At 48.0% G+C, this 17,794-nt stretch overlaps 2 protein-coding genes across 4 annotated transcripts in view; one reads left to right on the top strand and one right to left on the bottom strand.

The window, feature by feature from the left end:
- The window catches only part of NKIRAS1 (NFKB inhibitor interacting Ras like 1), a 48,524-nt gene extending 43,086 nt beyond the window's left edge, over positions 1-5,438 (top strand). For 2 of the 3 annotated variants that reach the window (XM_062215252.1, XM_062215261.1), the window contains one exon: positions 3,114-3,611. In XM_062215252.1, the coding sequence (XP_062071236.1) occupies positions 3,114-3,356 (243 nt within the window). In that variant the 3' untranslated portion in view covers positions 3,357-3,611. Of the gene's footprint in view, positions 1-3,113; positions 3,612-5,249 lie in introns of those variants that run through there. The other variant, XM_062215271.1, reaches the window with a different exon arrangement.
- Positions 5,439-5,454: 16 nt separating this feature from the next.
- The window catches only part of UBE2E1 (ubiquitin conjugating enzyme E2 E1), a 75,386-nt gene continuing 63,046 nt past the window's right edge, over positions 5,455-17,794 (bottom strand). Inside the window, exons 4-6 of the mRNA XM_062215236.1 lie at positions 8,247-8,379; positions 6,952-7,099; positions 5,455-6,245 (exon numbers count right to left, since the gene is read on the bottom strand). Of these exons, the coding sequence (XP_062071220.1) occupies positions 6,148-6,245; positions 6,952-7,099; positions 8,247-8,379 (379 nt within the window). The 3' untranslated portion in view covers positions 5,455-6,147. The remainder of the gene's footprint in view (positions 6,246-6,951; positions 7,100-8,246; positions 8,380-17,794) is intronic.

Below are 17,794 nucleotides of genomic sequence, written 5' to 3'. Positions count from 1 at the left end.
AAGAAGCCATTATGGAGAAGAGGGTCCACAAGGACTAAAGTAAATTAGGAGTGTGGTAGAGGAAACAGGAAGAGACGTGATACGGTGATCATGCAGAATGGAGAACAAAACAGTTCATGGGCTTTCCTCCAGTTTTTATTTTTAAAGGTAAATGTAAATATTAAATAAAAAGCTTGTAAAAATGAAAAACTGAAGCAGGGAGTAAAGAGACTATGTCAAATGATGCAGATTGGTCAAAAAGGCTGCAGACTGGGGCTGGCGCTGTGCCATAGCAGGTTAAGACCCCGCCTGTGGCCCAGGCATCCCATATGGTGCCAGTTCAAGTCCTGGCTGCTCCACTTCCGATCCAGCTCTCTGCTATGGCCTGGGAAAGCAGCGGAGGATGGCCCAAGTGCATGGGCTCCTGCACCCACATGGCAGACCCAAAAGAAGTCCTGGCTCCTGCCTTTGGATCGGCCCAGCTCCAGCCATTGTGGCCCTTTGGAGAGTGAACCAGCAGATGGAAGATCCTTCTGTCTCTCCCTCTGTCTTCAACACTACCTCTCAAATAACTTTTTTTTTTTTTTCAAAAAAGGCTAAAGACTAAGAATTGGGTAGTTTCATATTATATATGAAGGTCATATTCATATTGAATATGAATTTGGAGGTCTGGACCCAAAGCCATTTTAGTAGTATAGTGATGTGAAGTCTGATTGGAGTGGCCATAAGAGAATGGAATGCAGGAGACACAGCTCTTTGACACAGCTTTGCTATGAAGGAGGACAGAAAGGACCTGGAGGAGATGTGGAAATGTTTATTTGTGAGGGCCAACAGTGTCAGGGTGCTCATGGGAGGGATTCCGAGGGGAGGAGAAAGCTAATGATGGTGTCATTGTCCAGGTAAGACGCTGGGTTTAGGAGCAGAGTGAAGCAGGCTGGGAGAGGGCAGGTTGTGACATGGGGTGGTGGAAGCACTTGGATGTCTTTTTCTTTGTTTTCTCACTGAAATAGTGTGGCAGTCAGTGGACGGGAAGGAAGGTGGGAGAGGAAGCAGAGGTTTCAGAGCTTGGAGAAGCGGGGCTGAGGTAGAGATGCTGCCCAGTTCCGGAGTCGGCAGAGACAAAGCAGTAGGTATGCTGGGGGAATGCCAGCTCATTTGAGGCCAGTGGTCATCCACTGGGACCAGCCAACAGGGTTGTGTGTTTTCTCCAGCCCCATCCAGCGGAGTAGTGTAGGCCAAGTCTGGTTAAGAATGTAACAGGGGATGGCTTTTGCCAGGTGAATACGATGGGATAGTGGGGGCAGAAGAGGTCGGTGAAGAGGCACTGGGGACATGAGCAGAAAGGAAGGAGAGTGATGGAGGCTGGCGTGTGTGCTTGTGGTGCAGTTGCAGGGTTAGGCACGAGGGGTCATAGGGATGCCTGGGATTGAGATCTCATGGGTCTATGGCCATACCACCCTGAACACGCCCGATCTCGTCTGATCGCGGAAGCTAAGCCAGGTTGGTCCTGGTTAGCACTTGGGTGGGAGATCTCACGGGGGCGCAGTTGAGGTCTGGGATCTGACTGGCTGAGGTAAGGATGGTTAAGACCACTGGAGGAGTCAAAGGACTGAGCCCCCAGATACTCGAAGTGCCACCCATGTGTCTGGTATGATGACTAGGAATGTGACCAATGGCAGGGGTGTCCACTTGTGATGGGCCAGCAATGGGCTGGGGGTGGGGGGCGGGGAACATCTTATAGCTACAGGAGCCTAGCAGCGCCAGGCTTCCACTGGGGCTTTTAGGGAGGGACACTGTTGGAGGCAGCATTTTGAGGGTCAAGGAGGACACCTTAACATCCCTGGCCCCCAGTTTGGTGCTAGAAGTGTAAGGTGGGGAGCATGGGCTTGTAGAGCTGAACTGGGCCAGACAGATGGGTGCGGTGGAGTGGGCATTCTGCCAAATTCTAGGGGGCAGTGTTAGCTTCTGTTGTTGGGGAGGAGGAGGTGGGAGTAAGACAAGGGGGTGTACGTGGAGATGTGAGTCCAAGAGGTGACAGGCTTGAGGGCACAGCCCCTGCTTTGAGATGGAGGACAAGATTTACCAGGACAACCAGCACCGTGGGGCCGCTCTTTCACCCTGCCCTGCGGAGCTCAGCAGGACTTGAATTAGAGGGAGGGCGGGCGGCACCCAGCATCTCCACCCCAGCTGCTCCTCAGGGGTCCTTGGAGTCCTAGTGGTCTTTTGCTGCCCCATCCCGTGGCCTTCCGTACGGTCACTTCTTGGGCTTACCTCTTCTGCTGTGGCCCTGGGCACCTGGACTGTGTTGTGATTGCTGTGCTCTGGTCACCTGACCCTGTGCCTGGGAAGCATTCCTGTTTAACTGGATGACTGGTATTTAGCACGTTGGCCCGCACATGAATACATATTTAGCAGGCACTGGGAACAATGTGAACACACAAAGTGCCTGTGGGGGCAGGCGCTGTGGCACAGTAGGTTAAGCGTCCACCTGTGGTGCCGGCATCCCACATGGGTGACGCTTCTAGTCCTGGGTGCTCCTCTTTGAATCCAGCTCTCTGCTATGGCCTAGGAAAGCAGTAGAGGATGGGGCCCTTTGGCCCTTGCACCCATGCGGGAGACCTGGAAGAAACTCTAGGCTCCTGGCTTTGGATCGGTGCAGCTCTGGCCTTTGCGGCCATTTGGGGAGTGAACCAGCACATGGAAGGCCTGTCTCTCCCTCTCACTGTCTGAAGCTCTACCTCTCAAAGAAGTAAAACAAAAAGCCTGTGTTCATGGAACCTAACTTCTAGGGGTTCAGAACTCAGTGCCAGGTGTATTTTGTTTGATGTTTGAAGTCCTGTATTGCAAACTCTCTCAGACCTCAAGTATAGCCACACAGAAACCACTGCTCATATCTTAGATGTTAATTTCCCATGACTCTTTCATTCACCATGGAGGTAAGCCACCATACGTTCTGCATTGTTAACAAAAACGTGCTGAGGAGGGAGGGGCGTCGTTGCTCTTACTCCCCGGTGCCATCTGAGAATCCATTCTGCGAAGCGGGTAAATGGAGCAGCTTTCTCATTCCTCCGTTCTGCACAGGGACCGTGGGTGGCAGAGTGCCGGTACCATCTTTTCCATGCCTTTTCCTTCAGGTAGCGATCGTCGTGTTAGGAAACAAGACTGACCTTTCGGAGCAGAGACAAGTGGACGCTGAGGTGGCGCAGCAGTGGGCCAGGAGTGAGAAGGTGAGGCTGTGGGAGGTGACCGCCACTGACCGCAGGACGCTCATCGAGCCCTTCATGCTGCTGGCCAGCAAGCTCTCCCAGCCCCAGAGCAAGTCGGGCTTCCCTCTGCCGGGGCGGAAAAACAAAGGCAACTCCAGCTCGGAGAACTAGGCCTCAGCAACCCCGCGAAGCGCTGGCTGGTCTGTAGGAGATGAAGGTTTACAACAGGCCGTCTGTGTCTACCTTTGGTCCTTGGGAAACCCCTGAGGACGTAATGTGCTGCACTTTAGGCTGTAACTAAATTATTTTGGCTACGTTTATTACTATTGCTTGATATGAAATTTTCTCATTCTAGCATTATAAAACCTGTCCCTGAAATCAGCACCTGTTATGTATTCAAAACAGTAAAATAAGGTTTGGACAGTATGTAATGCATTTAACTCCTCCCCTCCCCCACGCTGTTTCAGAAGCTGTCAAATTCATTTTATGTAACTAAACTACTTTTTTAAAGATTGAGGGGGTCTGCGCTGTGGCACAGCAGTTAAAGCCACTGCCTGTAGTGCTGGCATCCCATACAGGTGCTGGTTCAAGTCCTGGCTGCTCTACTTCTGATCCAGCTCTCTGCTATGGCCTGGGAAAGCAGCAGCAGATGACCCAAGTCCTTGGGCCTCTGCACCTTCATGGGAGATCTGGAAGAAGCTCCTGGCTCCAGATCTGCCCAGCTCTGGCCATTGTGGCCATTTGGGGAGTGAACCCACGGATAGAAGGCCTCTCCATCCTCACCCTTCTCTCTCCCCTATTCTGTGCAACTGCCTTTCAAATAAATAAGTTTTTAGGAAAAAAATTTGAAAGGTTGGAGGGACAGAGATTGGTCTCCCATCTGTGGATTCACCCCTGAAAATGGCCACAGCAGCCAGAGCTGGGCAGATCCGGAGCCAGGAACTCTATCCTGGCCTCCCACAAGGGTGGCAGGGGCTCAAGTACTGTACCATCTTCTGCTGCCTTCCCAAGCTCATTAGCAGGGAGCTGGATTACAGAATAGCGGGGAGTTGAACCAGAAATTTTATGTGGGATGCAGGCAGCAAGTTAATTTGCACCACAATGCTTTTCCCTATGCAGACTTCTTAGTCCAAACACAACTGTTTTAAAAAGTTCATTAATCATCTATTGTCTACAAGTATAAAATTGACCAGTAACAATGATCAGTATGGGAGTCTTAAGTAAGCTAAATGTTATCCCATAGAGACTTCTGCTACTTAGAACAAAACTCAGTTTGGTTTTGCTCAAATTGTGGTCGGCATGGCTGGAGGGAGCAGGTCGTCTAAAACGGTTCCTCAATCTCTTCCTTCCGCCAGACGCGTGTTTAAACCAGAGGGCAAAACTGCTTCTTCCTGACAGTAAAGCTCTCATTTTCCAAAAGAAACACTGTATTTTCTAGAATCATTTTCTAGATACCTACTCATATGCAGTAAAATAAAAATCATGGTAGTTTTACAATAGATACCTGAGCTTGTGCCAGGATTCTCTGAAGATTCTGGTAACACCCTAGTAGTGTGACCAGTTGTATTTAACAAGTTGACAACATTATAACTAAAAAGTAGGAAGCAAGTACTTAGTGGTTTCAGTTATAAAAGTTAACTATTTGATGTGAATGTGAAATTTGAAATAAGTTATTCCATAAAAAAATACATATAAAAGGTGGTAAGTCAGTTATTGCTATTGTGTAATTGCAATTTCTCATCATAAATATCTTTTGTTTTAGTCAGAAAGCTATCGCTCAGCTATTAAGGCACACTCCTGCTTCTCGGTTGGGGTGATTATTGATCTTTTACAGTTTGCTTTTTTTCCCACAGAATGCAGCTTAGGATCTGTGTTAGTGGATTCTTTTAAAATGCTGTAGTCAGTGTACGTGGCCCTGGCTGGGTTTCTCTGGAGGAGACCCAAAAGCAGAACTGCTGGGTTATGGGATGTGTAGCCTCAAGTGGGGTCAAACTGCCCTCCAATGTGGTGCCCATTTAGCTATCCTTGTGACACAACCCGTTTCTCATGTACTTGCTTCCACAGCATCTGCAAGTTAGAAAATGCTTTTAAAGAAACTGAAAACTGAAAACCTCAGTTATTTAACCTTTTCTAAGACATCTCAAAATCTACTCTGTTGCATAAAAGTATCTATTCTAACATAGGTAAGTGCTATTTATTAAGTATTTTTAATTGTTCTAGAGCAAAGATCTGTCAATAAAGACAAAATAAATTCAGCAGCATCAGGTGGTTGTTTTTAATATTGTTTATTAGCACAGTAACAAACGAGGACTTAAGTAGTCCACAACATATAACCAATCCACCGAGCAACTCCTATCCACGCCTTACAGTTAACAGCTTAAGGTATTTCACTACAGGTTTTCACAAGTCCTGATTCAAACTTTTAATCTTTCCACAATAAAGTAGATTGGCATATAAAATAAAATACATCAACTACTCATTTCCTATATGGTGTCTTATAGCCACATGTCCATTTTATATATATGAGATGAGTCTCTCTAAAAACTCTGTTAAATATCAATATTCTCTTGCAAGAAGAGAAAAACAAATTCCAATTTTTTTTAAACAAAAGTATGTAGTCATAAAGGGACTTTACATCAATGGCCATGTATGTAACCTGTACAAAATTAAGCTGTTTTACATACTACAGGCAACCAAACCCAAATGTCAAGATGTACATTCTTTTCTACATTTTAGCTAATACTGCAGAACTAATGACAATTTTAAAAGTTGCTATTACCAATTCTGTCTACTGTAGCAAGATACCTTAAGTTACAACAAAATCTTAGGAAATAAGACTGAATAATATCTGTTATAGAAATACCCTACTCTTTACCAACTCCCACCCTCCCCCATCCCCTCAAAATCATAAGCAGCTCTCTTCTGTGACAGACAAATAATGTAAGAATTGTGAAAACCCAATTTATGTAGCGTATCTCTTGGTCCACTGTCGGGCCATCCGGTCGTGCTCTGCTCTGTTGGTCATGTACTGAGTGGCAATGCTGCCCACCAGAGGGTCGGCTGGAAGAAGAAGAGTGTAGATTACTTCGGAGAAAGGAAAGTGCAGTTTAAACTCTAAGTAAAACACCACTCTACTGTTCTGGGTGCTTTTCCTTCCAGACTTTACAAAACACTGCATGGAGGAGGGACACAGTACTGGTCTGGCTTTACTGCTTGGTTAACACCATTTCTCTCAACCGACACCACCCAGTTAAGTCGCTTTGCTCTTAACATGTTGGGCGGGTTCAGGGCTACAGGCTACAAAGAACATCAGCCGTGTGGTGGCAATATGCACTGTGTGAATTCTTTGTGGCTGTGGCACTTCAAGTTACCAGGCCAACACCTGGGCCTGCAATTGAGAACAGTGTGTTTCTGGCAACTTAAAACAGCATCTTTATATTGGTTTATCCAGGGAAAACTTTTAATGGAATGAAGTCCCAACAAAATCACACTTCAGGAGTCACTAAGTATTTAGCAAAGAAATCCCATTTCAAAACTGAGCCCTGCCTCAGTAAGCAGCTCTGGGACAGTGAGCCCAGGTGAGGTTAGGAGGACAGACTTTCGACTCTTCAGTTTAAAATATCTTGTTCCTAGAACATACTAGACAATGGTGAAGTTGCTCCCTTTGCCAACTCATCTCAATTAGAACTTTCTCTGAAAAGCAACTTCATTTTTGTCTTTTTCAGGTGAGGAAAAATAAAACAAGGTAGAGAATTATTAACCTTACCAGGATTACAGTCTGTAAGAAGTGAGCAGATGGAAAGGAGGACTTTAGAAATGGTTAGTGCTGGACTCCAATTATCTTTCAATATGTCCAAGCAGATAACTCCTTGACTGTTAATATTACAGTGATAGATTCTTGTCCGAAATGTAACCTAAAAGAAAAGTCAAACAATAGCAACTGTTTAAGAATAACACTGGGACTGCCGCTTGGGGTGCCTGGTCCTGCGAATGCGCCCAGGCCACCCGTGTGTGAGGCCAGATGGGGTTTCAGCCTGGCAGAGTACACTCTGGCAGTTTTGCACATTGGGAAGCAAACCACAGATGGAAGATCTAGCTCTAATAAAGTGAAAGTTAATATTTTTTTAAATGTTCATTGGTCCTGTATCAGGAATTATCAATTTCATTTTAAAAGTAATGTCTGATAAAAAGCTAAAGTTCAGTACCCTCCTGAGTTCATCTTCAGCAACGTTGCTGTTTAAATATTAGCATTTGAAGCATGAATAGCTAATTGTTTGCTGACCTCTTGTGTTAGCTGGTAGTACTACACAATCTTTAATACCTCATAAAATCTGAGGTACAACATAGTCTATACATGACAAAATGCTTAGTAGGCACTGGCTACACAACCAAGAAGCTGTTCAGGACTTGAGTTCTACCAGTTCCTGCAGCCACCCTGTCTACCAGAACCCTAGGATTTATAGAGGGAGTCTCCGTGAGTGAGAAGCCCAGTGTGGGCAAGGACCAGTCCGCAGGAGCCACACAAGCAGGAGGTATTGTAATTGGTGCATATCATGTATTTCCACAAATAAAAATCAGGAGACCAAAGTAAAAATGACTAGAGGTTGGCTTTTTAGCCTAGCAGTTAAGATGCTTGTTTCCCATGACAGCAGTACCTGAGTTCACTTCCGGCCTCCGGCTCCCTGCAAATGCAGACCCTGGGTGGCAGTGGCAATGGCTCAGGTCATTGGCGCTCTGCCACCCACATGGGAGACCTGGGTTGATCACCCAGACCTCAGCTTTGGCCCAGCCTGGGTGGTTGCAGGCATTTGGGGAGTGAACCAGTGGATGGAAGAGCTCTCTCTCTCAAATATATAAAACAAAGATTAAAAATAGGAACAGTAGCCAGAACTGACACTGGTGTATGGGATGTGGGCACCCCGGGTGGTAGCCGGATGCACTGGGCCACAAAGCCTGCCCCGCCTCCACTGAGTTTTTTGCTTAACAGTTAAGTTGAGAAAACCCTCACTGGGCTCTTATGGGAACTAGCAAATCTGAACATAAATCAGGGGAATTCCTTACCTTTGGAGGCTTGAAGGGATATTCTGGTGTAAAAGTAATATCGAGAAAGAAGACGCCACCCTCGTACACAGATCCTGGAGGCCCCAGAATGGTGGATCTCCACTCATAGATGTTATCACCTTTGGGACCAGCGCTGCAAAGACACATCAACAGCTAAGCAGATGGTGGCATCACCCGACTTTCACACTGTATCATAAAAGGGGGAAAAGAGCACCCCTCCCACCTTTCTATTAAATGTGTAACTTTTCTTCAGAAAACAGAAGTATCTTTCTGATGTAGAAACTATAGCAAACATCAGCCTCCGGGCAAGTCAACTGGATGATTACAGAATGTTAAAGTCATTCCAAGTTTACTTGGCTCTTAATAAGCAGGAAATGTTACTCAATTCTCAAACCTCTCCTTGCCACAGAACAAAGTGTAAATACTTAAACACCTTAGCACATACTGACAAATGGCAGCAGTTTTAAGCGCAAAAGTTTTGTTTTCTGACACACTGGCTGTTTTTCCTCCCTTGCTCTTGTATCTCAATAATCTTACCCTAAAAAGATCCAAAAGATGGCCACGCTTTTTTCTATCTCATAAACCAATAGCCATGCTGGGTGGGAAGAGAATGATGACAAGTTATCCAATTTTCATTTCAAGATAAAATCCTGTTACTGGTTCTCTATTATGGTTAGGACACTAATACCTGTTACTCTTGGTTACACCACACTCTGACCACAGAACCCTTCCAAAGCATTGCTTGGCTTCCAGAGCACTTTGTATTGAAGCATACATGTAACTTTTTAAAGATTTGAAAGACGCCTTCCGTTCTGCTGGTTCCTCCCCCGCTGCTCACCACAGCCAGGGCTGGGAGCTGCCAGGTCAGTCCAGGTCCCCACATGGGCGGCAGGGGCCCAGGGACTTGAGCTTTCACCTGCTCCCAGGGGACAACAGGAAGCCTGAGCCGGGTGGGGACTCAGACCCACTCGAACGCGGAATATGTGCATCCCACGTAGCAGCTCAACCGCCATGCCAAACAACCCACCTCCCACGTATATTAAGTTTTAACAAATTTTATCCTAATTCTAGAAATTTTGGAAGCGCTTAATTTAGCTTCCCAAACCAGTAAGTGGAGTACTATGGTACTAAAAAGTGAAGGGGGAAAAGACAAAACTCTTGGGAAGCGGGCTGCCTCCCCACAGCATGACTTAGCATGGGTGGTGAGAGTGCCCGACTCACCTCGAACTGCTCCCAGAGCAGTGCCGTGAGCTCGGAGAGAATGGCAGAAAACCCAGCCGGCACTCACCACCCGAACTCCTGCGGGGCAGGCAGCACTGCTCTCTTAATAACCATGAATGGAAAGCTGTGTGCTAGGTGGGTGAGGGGTTTCGACACTGGACAAGAACCAGTTTTGACTCCTTCATTTGAGAGGAGATGAGGAATAGGGGAGTAAAAAGGCTACATGTGAGCTCTGCTTTCCCCAACTCCACCATGGGGTAGGAGTAGCAACAACTAAACACAGGTTATGGGAACGTGCTTACAAAAACTCAGAGAAACAGAACTTGGGGAGAAATCATGGGTGAAAGAAAAGGGCCCCAACTGGCAGAAGCAGTAGCACTCCAACAGTGAGTCGGCACAGACAGTGAGTTAGCTGTGTGTGCCCGAGAGCCCGCTGTAACCCTAAACCCACGTTCACACACCTGCCTCACAGGAATGGCTTAGGAATTAAATGATAACTGAGGAAGAACCCTGTGGAGCCAGAGACTCGCAGGAGTCTCTCATTAAATGGCAGTGATCAGCACTGTTAATGATTCCCACTGGCTCTGACGATATGGCCATTTAAACTGCGATGGGTGTTCCCAAGAACTACTAAAAACTTGTCTTCAACTGAACATATGAGCACATGGTTAGATCACTTACCACTGCCGACACTATGGAGTCATAGGTGCGTGTACATGGCAGTGGACTGTAATTTTCACAAGGTGGTATGCAGGGAGCGCTCTTAGCCTTCTGTCCCTCTAAGAACGTGCAGTAACCCCTCCAGTGAAAGGCTCTGATCCCTGCTGCTTCATCTCCTGGGAGCAGAACCGGTCCCTGGTCATTTAAAACCTACCTGCCTATGTGTTTGAGTCCCTCTGATGTGATGCTGTTAGGAGGAGGTGGGGCCACTGGGGGTCATTAAGGTGGAAGTCTTCATGAACGGGATTAGTGTCCTAAAAGAGATCCTCCCCACCCCAGCTTTCTTCCATCAAGTGAGGGCGCAGCAAGCAGACACCGGATGGGCACTCGGACCAGGCCCTCGCCAGACACGAAGACGCAGCACCATGACTTTAGATTCCACCCTCGGGAACTGAGAGATACATTTCTGCTGCTTGTAAGCCACCAGCTGATGGTACAGCCTTAACTAAAACAGGCGGAGAATCTGCAGACGCTGGTTAATAATGGCTGTGACGTCACCAGACTGCAGCTGGCTGAGTTGTGGACTAAGAAGAGGAAGGTCACACTGATACACAGGTGCAGAACAAGATGAGTAATCTCTTACCTAGTTATGAAGACTTGAAAGTAAAAGGCTACTCTAAATTCTCCATACTTCCATCTACTCTAAATGCCTCTCTACAGACCAGGAGCCAGGCCTCTAAAGTGTAGTACTGACACTATTCCCAAGCGCCTCCTAAAGCCATACTGTTTTGGCCAGGTCCAGCTCCATGAGGCTATGAGAAAAACAAGAGTGAGGTTAGTCTAACCTAGAGGTGACATTAGCTTGGGCATACTTCTCCCAGCCCCTTAAGTAACAGAGAGCAGATGCTTAACAATGTGCTGACATGAGTAGATTATGTGAATTGTAAAGAAAAACGGGGTCCCCAAATTCCACTGTGCATCAAAATCATCTATATAACTAAAAATGAAGACTCTTAGATTACTCCCCAGGCTGCATGAGGTAGAATGTCTACAGCAGGACCCAAAATCTATACATTTAAACAGCTCCCCCTGCTGAGCGGTAAACAGTTGATTTGCATTGGGAACCACCGGTCCAGGTTGCTGGAAATGGGAGAACCAGCTAGGAATAGGGGCTTTGAGATTCTCAGTGCATCCCCTGTGGTCCTAACTACAGCTCCAGATTAAGATTCCTGCTTTGCAGCCTGCCTTCTGTGTGTGTACACACCTTCCTGAAATTTCAGAAAAGGTGCAAGTTCAGGAATCCAATCAAGAACATTACAATCCAATCAACAACAATTACATAAGAAAAAAATTACTACATTTCTGCTAAACTTTAACAAGTGAACAGTGTAGCTGCAATAATCAAGAACATAACAGAGACCCTGAAAAGTCTCCAACGGTGGGGGGGAGGGGGGTCCCTGGCCTGGGGTCTCAGCAATCACCATGAAAGGTCTGAGAAACCCCTGGGAAAGACCACCCATTGTTGCCTGAATAGAAAGTTTGAGAAATTCACTGTCACTAGAAGAGTTCATGTGCATATTATAGAGAAAAATAAAACAAAACTGATGATACAGTGGCATCCACAGTTTTCATCTTTTTTCCCCTTCTAAGTTGTCCTAGCAAAGTCAGGATGAGCTGGTCCAGCAAGCGAGTGGGCTGGGGGCAATGGCAGTGAGCTCAGGTCAGCGGCAGAGAGGAATGTGGCTGTCTTCACAGGAGATGCTCCGGGGAAAGTCTGTCCAAGCCCCACCCATCGTGTGTTTCTAGGACGAGAGGGCCTTGCCCACAGTCACATAATACCCCAATTCTGGTGTATTTTAGACATAGCTCTGAAAGGCCTAGGTAAAGATGAGAAACATGCTGGAAAGGGGCTGCACACAGCATCAGAGTGGAGAAAGGGGTGGGGGAGCGAGAGTGGTCCAACATGCTCCAAAGAGAAGGAGCAGTGGTGCGGGGTACTGTACAAGTTCTTATCTACCCACTTAGGAATCCCAAGTAATTCCTGATATCCCATAGCACAGTGACTGTTTCATAAAAATATGAGGGTACTCATGCATGTGAGGGCCTTTAAAAATGGGAATTAAGAAAGAACTTGGGGGCTGGTGCTGTGGTGCAGCAGGTTAACCATCCGCCTGCAGCGCTGGCATCCCATACAGGCACTGGTTCTAGTCCCAGCTGCTCCACCTCCAATCCAGCTCTGTGGCCTGAGAAAGCAGTGAAAAATGGCCCAAGCACTTGGGCCCCTCCACCTGCATGGGAGACCTGGAAGAAGCTCCTGGCTTCTGATTGGCACAGCTCTGGCCTCGGCGGCCACTTGGGGAGTGAACCAGTGGATGGAAGATCTCTCTCTCTCTCTCTCTCTCTGTACCTACCTCTCAAATAAATAAAATCTTAAAAAAACAAACAAACAAAAACAAACAACAACTTGGGGCAGCACTGTGGTACAGCGGGTTAAAACCTCAGCCTGAAGCGCTGGCATCCCATATTGGTACCAGTTCTAGTCCGGCTACACCTCTCCCAATCCAGCTCTCTGCTATGGCCTGGGGAAGCAGTACAAGACGGCCCAAGTCTTGGTCACCTGCAACCTCTTGGGAGACGGAAAAAGCTCCTGGCTCCTGACTTTGGAACGACTTAGCTCTGGCCGTTGCAGCCATCTGGGGAGTGAACCAGCAGACAGAAAATCTCTCTCTGTATAACTCTATTTTTCAAATAAATAAAAATAACTCATTTTAAAAAAAATGCCTGCTATTCAAAGTGTGATCCTGGACACACAACATCAGCAGCAGCAGGAATGGTAGTTAACAATATTTAATTACATGGTCAAATACGTACCAATGTTTAGGATTACACAACCATTTTCCCAAATTAGGTGAAATAATTAAAACACCATAAAAGCTCAATCTTGCCTAGCTGTCACTCAGTTGTGGTTTTATTATATGTCCTGCTGCTTTAGAAAATACAGTCCTGCTCATCTGGAAATTTATGTTTGTACATGGAGATGGAGTTGGATGCACAGAGTAAGGAAACTACATTCAAGATAACCTGTGAGGGCAAAGGTTAAGACACTCCTGCAGGGGTGACAAACGGCAAGCAGCAGGGTACTGGGGTCATTCTTCTCAACTGTGTTATGACAGCTTTTAGAGAACTGAGCCAAGAAGGTGTGCTTTAACCTCTGTCAGCAGAGTGATGTGGGTAAGTAGCAAACAAAAAGAAATGCACGCTAGCTGCACCTCGAGGCCCAGGGTGGGGGTGGGAACTGAGGAACGACTGGAGAGAATGAAGTATCAGCACCCCGCGCCTTGTCCCGTACCAGGTGACACAGGTGGGTACTCAGGAGAAGGGTGATCAGAGTATCTCGCTGCGCAAGCCTGACTCAGAGCAGTTCATGGTGTGGTGGCTATGCCTCTGCTCCCCACGCAGCCAGTAGTTAGGTCCAGGTTTTTAAGCTGGAGTGCTTATGGTTAGCACATAAACTGTCATCCAAGCGAGTGAGCAGAGATGGTCCTGAGAGTTAGCGGTTCGCAGGGCACAGAGCTGCACAAGAGGCAGGCTGGGGAGAGGGCAGGACGTCCCGCTCAGCTCTCTGAGGGCGGCGGGGCCAGCTGCCACCACTGGTGCTCTCCACACAGTCAGTGCTGATCTCTGAACGCACCAGTGTCAGCAGGACAGCTCTACAGCACACTGGAATTCCCAGAGAGCAACTTCACCAGGTCTGACTCTTACCCCAAGAAAAGACTCCAGAACACGTCTCAGATGATGAACTTTATTTTAGCTAAAGGTTTCCCCCGGCAGGGGACCGCGGGCAGTGTCTCAGTGCTGATGTGCAGACTGCCGGCACGCTGCTCGGGGCGGCAGAGAGCTGCATGCACAACCTGGCACGGTGGTTTCTCAGTACTGTGAATCTCATGACCGTTTATTAAAGCTTTCCCTTAGCAAGTTTACTTTATTTTAGATTGATTTATTATTCTTTTATTTATTATTTATTATTCTTTTTATTTATTTAGTTATTTGACAGGCAGAGTAGAAGAGACAGAGGTACAGACACAGAGGTCTTCCATCTGCTGGTCCAGGCTGATTCCAGGAGCCTGGACCTCCATCCGGGTCTCCCCCAGGGTGCAGGGCCCAGGCACTGGGTCTGTCCTCCACTACCTTCCAGGGACATCAGCAGGAAGCTGCACTGGATGTGGAGCTGGCCCCCATCTACAACTTGTTTTATTGCTGTCTTTCATTCTCGAGAGGTGTAGGAGTGGACGTTAGGGCACAGGGGGAAGCTGCCAACTGGGGCGCCGGCATGCCACGCTGGAGTATGTGCCTGGGTCTCTGCCACCCACATGGACAGGCAGATGGAGCTCCTGACCCGGCTTTGACCTGGTCCAGCCCTGGCTGTCATGGCATTTGGGGAGTGAACCAGCAGACAGAAGACCTCTGTGCCCCCCCCCCCACTCTGTCAAATACATTTTTTCTTACGTGTCAATCTGGATGCTACACGACTACTTTTTCAGGGGCTCTCAGAACGCTTCCCTGCGCTGCCCAGTCAGCCTGGAGCTGTGCTGCCTGTCTCCATCCTGGCAGGCGTGCTGTGCCTGCACCTCGTCCTGACTGCTCCTTCCAGGGCATCCCGGGGCCTGTCCTGGTGACTGAAGTGGATTTGCAGGATAAAGATGCCTGCAGCTACAGCTGGCGGGACGCCAGCAAGGGGAGGCCAGGCCGTTCTCCCAGAGCCGCGCAGGGCACCCGCAGGTCAAAGCTATTTTCATAAATCTAAACCAGCACTTGCCATTTTTACTCCCATTCTCTCCCAGCTCTACTGGGCTTTCCTGAGACTACCAGATGTGATGCGGCAACAGACTGAACGCAGAGGCACACAGGAAGACCCAGCTGTCTTCTATTAAGTCAGACAGCAGAGCAATTTGCAAATATGAAAAACAGTGCCACCCCCTTCTAGGCTTTTTAATTTTGGAAAATAGTTATTTTCATTACAAAGGTTATTTGTATTTATATTCTATTGTTAGTTTAAAATTAATTACAAATATTTTAAGATTTCTATTTTAATTTTGAATATGGCAAAAATTTGTAACCATTAACCATACTTATATAATCAAAAGCCCCTGGAGTCCGCAATAAATTGTAAGAGTATAATGGGGTCCTGAAGCCAAGCCTAAGACCACGGGGTAGACTTTACTTTTAAGTGCTATTACTGCAAGTGGCTAACCATTAAAATAACTGACTTTTTAAAGTTACTTTATAAGAGCACGTGTGAGCAAGGTCTCACCTGCTGATTTACTCCCTAAACGCTCTCAATGGCCCTAGGGCCACAGCTAGAGCTGGGAATGCAATTCGGGTTGCACACATGGGTGGCAGGAACCCAATCATCTGAGCCAATGCCAGTGCCACCCAGGGTCCCAGGGTCTCCATCAGTCAGGAGCTGGAGCAGAGACTCGAACCCGACACTTAGAATGTCAGCCTGTGTAAGTGCTGGGGTCAATGCCTGCCCCAAATAACTACTGGTGATCCCAGGAGACCGGGGTGGGACCATCCAGCCGAGGGCTGTATCATTTAGTCTGGCCCTGGCAATGCAACCACAGGTGGGCTCAAAATTCAGTAACTCTATAGTTGGCTGATTTTTAAGCTGATTCTGTACGGCCTGCGAGTGATATCAGAAATGTCCGAACAGCCTTTGGCAGAAAATAATTCCTCACCCCTGTGCCGGACATACATTAAAACACAAAACCACCACAAGAATTTACAATAGGAACTATAAGAAAATACAAGTGAACCAGGAGTGAGGGAAGTCACTCCCTCACTGACGGCAGGGCAGCCAAAGCCTCGCCCAGGCCCCTCGTGGCTCCGGCAGTCTGGCCGGCTCCAGGCGACCCCTCTGCATCTCTGCGCCCAAAGCCACTCTGCCCAGCGCAGCAGGCAGCTCCCTGGGCGGCTTCCCATCCTTGTCCAGCTTCTCTGACACTCCTCCAAAAGGAGGTCCCCTTCTGAATGTGGCCGTCGGGCGGCTCACTTCTGAAATGCTGCGGTGCGACCTCCCTGGCTCCCCTGGCTCGTGCACCCTGAGCAGACTTAGCCGAGCTACCCTGAGGCCTCCGGGCAGCAAAGACCGTGTGGAAAGATCAGACAGAGGACGTGAATTCCCTGAGAACCCCCAGATGTTCCGGCCTTAGCTACTGGAGTCCGCCCCCCCCCCCCCCCCCCCCCCCGCCTCCAGACACCTGAGCGAAGAAGACTTCAGATGGCCCTGGCCTTGGCCTCTGGAATTACACGAACACACCCTGGGGAGACACCAGGCTGAGCCCAGCTCCGGTCAACCCCAGATCCAAGAGGCTTCTAGTAATGATAAATGGTGGTAGTGGCGGTTTTACACCAAGTCACACTGTTTGTGACGCAGTAATAGGTGACTGGGACACGCCCCCACGAACAGCCCTCAACCAGGAACTGAGTGTCAGGGTGGGGTAATTCTGAGGCAAGTGCTTCACCCAACCGCCAGCGTGTCCCTGGGACTGAAGAAGGCTGTCTCAACCGACTTTTCTTCCCCCTTTATTCCTTGCACTTGAAAATAAACCAAGTCACCTGCATTCCAGTTCTCACTTCAGGAGTGTCCTTTCAGGAGAACCAGAATCGAGACACCGCCGAAGTTAAAACACACCGTGCACACCCGTGCGCACATGGCACTCACAAACACACAGAGGGAAAGATGAACAGAAAGCCACCAGAAACACAGCTTAGAAAGAAGTGGGGGTAGACAGCATTTGTAGCACATGATTAAGGCTTAATATCTTGCCTATAAGGGGGCAGTGCTGTGACACAGGGGGTTAAGCCACCGCCTGCAGCAACAGCATCCCATATGGGCGCGGGTTCGAGTCCTGGCTGCTCCACTTCCCATCCGGCTCCCTGCGAATGCTCCTAGGAAAGCAGCGGAAGATGACCCAAGTGTCAGTCCCTGCCACCCTTGTGGGAGACCGGGATGGAGCTCCTGGTTCCTGGCTACGGCCTGGCCCAGCCCTGGCTGTCGTGGCCATTTGAGGAGTGAACCAGCAGAAGGAAGAGCGCTAGTGCTCTCCCTTCCTCTCCGTAACTCTGCCTTTCAAACCAATAAATAAATCTTAAAAAAAATTTGACTCTACAAATGTAAATAGTAATGGATAAAGTACACAGGCATTTCTCAAAAGTGGAAAGCATATGGCCAATAAGCAAATTCTCAGACTCAAAGAAATTCAAATTGAACACACGGTACCTTTTACCTGTCAGAATAGTAAAATGTTTTAGTAGACCTTTTCACACATTCTGCTTCTCAGAGCTGAGCCAAGAAAATAACTGCACACGGGCATGCGGCCACAGCACAGAGATGGTCACGAGGATCTTCCATGCTGAACACGGTTTAGAATGAGCTGAATCACTGACAGGAGATGGCTTAAGTTGTGGTTCGACCGCTGGACACTGTGCAGTTCTCAGAGGAGGCCTGCGATGCTGCCCAGGGAAGGAACCCACGATGTTCCCAGTGTGCACACCGCCTCGTTTTTACAAAGCCCACGACGGAGACGTCGGCAGCGGTTGTACCTGCAGCGGGAGGCAGAGGAGGTGTTTCTTGCACAGGTCTGGATTACTGAGATTTAAAAAAA

The sequence above is a fragment of the Lepus europaeus genome, chromosome 2, assembly GCF_033115175.1.
Source record: "Lepus europaeus isolate LE1 chromosome 2, mLepTim1.pri, whole genome shotgun sequence".
In the NCBI taxonomy this organism is placed as follows: domain Eukaryota; kingdom Metazoa; phylum Chordata; class Mammalia; order Lagomorpha; family Leporidae; genus Lepus; species Lepus europaeus.
The sequence above is the reverse complement of the archived record's forward strand: the minus strand, read 5'-3'. Positions and strand labels throughout refer to the sequence as shown.